General features: G+C 59.4%; 1 protein-coding gene across 1 annotated transcript; it reads left to right on the forward strand.

Annotated features, from left to right (window-relative positions):
• The first annotated feature begins 2,163 nt into the window (after positions 1-2,163).
• Positions 2,164-2,856, forward strand: LOC134366621 (polyadenylate-binding protein 1-like 2). Its single transcript, XM_063082980.1, has one exon. The coding sequence runs from the start codon at positions 2,254-2,256 to the stop codon at positions 2,854-2,856; it is 603 nt and encodes a 200-aa protein (XP_062939050.1). The 5' UTR covers positions 2,164-2,253.
• Positions 2,857-3,107: the final 251 nt, after the last annotated feature.

A 3,107-nucleotide genomic window follows, 5' to 3' on the forward strand; every position in this document is an offset into this window, starting at 1 on the left:
CTTGAGCATAGAGTCCAAGCACCTTAACTTGCCTCTCAGGGCCCAATACCTTCCAGACCTATCTCCTACCATATGCTCTTGGAGACTATGAGCTCTGCCCACTCCAGATTATTAGGCATGACCAGAAGTGACCACGTGTGTGCACTCATGTCACAGGGCCTTCAGCACAGACTGATTCCTCTGCTCTGCCTGGAACGTCTTCCCTCCTGCCTTGACACGGTGGAAAGATGAGTAGATCTTTTAGAGCCCACCTTGGAGGTTCCATCTTTGGTGTAGCCTCACTTGATTCCTACTAGAAAGAGTAGCAGCTGGTCTTCCCTTCTGGAGAAAGTGGGACTCCAGCCTCTGTTACACTCTAAGAGTTGCTGACTTGTCTATCCCCTCAGCATTTGGCCCTGTTGGCCAATCTGCTCCCACCACACATGCTGCTCACATCTTCTGACCCTGCCCCACACCTCTGACACATCCATACTCACCGATCACTTTTCACATTGCCTGTCCCTTAGCCCCCAGTGCCAAGTCCTTGACAAACTTTCAATAAATATAGGTGAACAATATTCCATAAATATTGGTGAACTGGGAACAGGCACCTCTTTCCACACAGAGACTTCAGGTTTGTTTTTGTTTTTCTTTTGAGCATGGATGCGCATTTCTTGGTCCAGGTTGAGAACCTCAGCAGAGCCAAGAATAAACAAGTGTCTGGCACCGGACCAGGCCGTATTTCCAGCCCTTGCTTTGGCTTTCCTCACCTTATCATTGAGGACAGCACTAGGGACAGGGTACTCTTGATTTCCCCATTTCCAGGCTGCATATACTGAGGCTGGGGGTGGGGTGCGTTGGGGTTATGCAGGACCCCAGGTCCATAGTTCGCCGGTAGTCTGGAGCATGGGCAGGATTTCCAGCCCAGGTTGTCTGCTCCCAGAGACAAGCTCAAGACCAGTCTATGTCCTCCCATCTCTCAGACCCCTGTATCCCTAGGGACTGGCGTCGGCTCCATAAATATCTGCGGCAGGGCATTATGAATGAATACATGCTCTTTATTGGCTCTTTTGCAAGTGTTGCAGAGGAGGGAAAGAGCTGGAAAAAGGAAAGAGATCTCTGAGAAAATGGATCAGCAGACTGCATGGGGAGCTTCTGAGGCTCAGGAGCTGTTTCCGTGGTGGTGGTGATGTTAGTGAGTGTGTGTGTCTTCTCTCTTGCAAGGTGCTTGATTTAATCATTTAAACGTTCCCTTAATGGGGAGAGAGGGGATAAAATACTCCCCACCCACCCAATTTCTAACCTGTGTTCCCTACGTCCACCGTGGAGCCCTTTCCCTGACATCCTCTTCATAAATTTCCAGGAGACCCAAGAAACTGAGCACTGCCACCCCCGCCCCCGCCCCCGCCCCCAGCCTCCTGCTCCTGCCCCCTCTCACCACCTGGTGCCCCACAGCCCCGCAGCAGCCACAGGGGGAACCAAAGAGACAGAAGTCTTCCCAGCTGCCCGGACCACAGACGCCAACACCCCCCGCCCCCCACCACGCGCCGCCCGCCCGCCCGCGCCCCGCACGCTAGCCCACGACCGAACGGCGGCGGCGGCAACAGCAGCAGGCTGCACGCTGCACGCTGCAGGCTGCGGCGACTCGCACCGGCGCGGTCCTGGCAGCGCTCCCCATCCCAGGTGACTTGGACTCGCCAGCTCAGTTGGCTCCGTTCCCCTGCCGCCGCAGCTCCCGCTGTCGTCCCTGGCCCGGGTTCCGGCACCCACCGGCCCTCTTGCCCTCCTCCGCCTCTCCGCCTCCCAGCTCGCGGGAAGGGAGGTCGCGGCAGCGGCCTGGCGGCAGTGGTGACCGTGGCGACAGCGGCGACAGTGGCGGCGGCGGAGGCGGCGGCGGCGGCGGAGGCTGCGGCAGCGACCGTGGCAGAGGCGGTGGCGGAGGCCTCCGTGGCGGAGGCGGAAGCAGAGGTGGAGGCTGAGGTGGAGGCCGAGGCCTCAGGGGAGGCAGCGGCGGAGGCCACCCTGGGGGAGGCAGCGGCTGTCCTGGCGGGTGAGGAGGCGGAGGCCGCCCGGGCGGCAGCGGCGGTGGAGGAGGCCAGCGAGGCCGAAGCCGCCGCCGCCGCTGCCGCCACCACCGCAGCGGAGGCTGCGGCGCCCCCCTTGGGGGAGGCGGATGAGGATGAGGAAGTGGCGGCAGCGGCGACTGTCGCCGCTGCAGATGCCGATGCGGATGCTGAGACCGGCGGGGGCCCCGAAGGGAACCCAGACTTTCCCATGGCCTCGCTGTACGTGGGAGACCTGCACCCTGAGGTGACCGAGGCAATGCTGTATGAGAAATTCAGCCCAGCCGGGCCCATCCTCTCCATCCGCATTTGCAGGGACAAAATCACCCGCCGCTCCTTGGGCTACGCGTATGTCAACTACCAGCAACCGGTGGACGCCAAGCGGGCCCTAGAGACCCTGAACTTTGATGTCATAAAGGGCAGGCCAGTGCGCATCATGTGGTCCCAGAGAGACCCGTCGCTCCGCAAGAGTGGGGTGGGCAACGTCTTCATCAAGAACCTGGGCAAGACCATCGACAACAAGGCGCTGTACAACATCTTCTCGGCGTTCGGCAACATCCTCTCCTGCAAAGTGGCCTGTGACGAAAAGGGTCCCAAGGGCTATGGGTTCGTGCACTTCCAGAAGCAGGAGTCCGCCGAGCGGGCCATCGATGCGATGAATGGCATGTTCCTGAACTACCGCAAAATTTTCGTCGGGAGATTCAAGTCGCACAAAGAACGAGAGGCCGAAAGGGGAGCCTGGGCCAGGCAGTCCACCAGTGCTGACGTCAAGGATTTCGAGGAAGACACCGACGAGGAGGCCACCTTGCGATGAAGACATCCTAGGAGCGACCCAGCCAGCAGAGCCAAACCTTGGCTCCTACCCGGTTTACAACCCCCCCCACCATCCCACCCGCTAACCCACCAGCAGTGTATTGTATTGGGAGTGCAGGTCTCTCTCTGTCTCTGTCTCTCTTTCTCTCTCTCTCCCACCATTCCTCTTTTTCTCCCCACCCTGCTCTTTCTCTTCCCCCTTCCCCTCTCCTGCTCTTCCCCTCTCACCACTTCCTACCTTCTCCCATTTTC

Source organism: Cynocephalus volans, chromosome X (assembly GCF_027409185.1).
Source record: "Cynocephalus volans isolate mCynVol1 chromosome X, mCynVol1.pri, whole genome shotgun sequence".
Classification (NCBI taxonomy): Eukaryota; Metazoa; Chordata; class Mammalia; order Dermoptera; family Cynocephalidae; genus Cynocephalus; species Cynocephalus volans.

Excerpts from the sequence above, each read along its gene's own strand:
- LOC134366621 (XM_063082980.1), top strand. The coding sequence starts at position 2,254 with ATGGCCTCGCTGTACGTGGGAGACCTGCACCCTGAGGTGACCGAGGCA.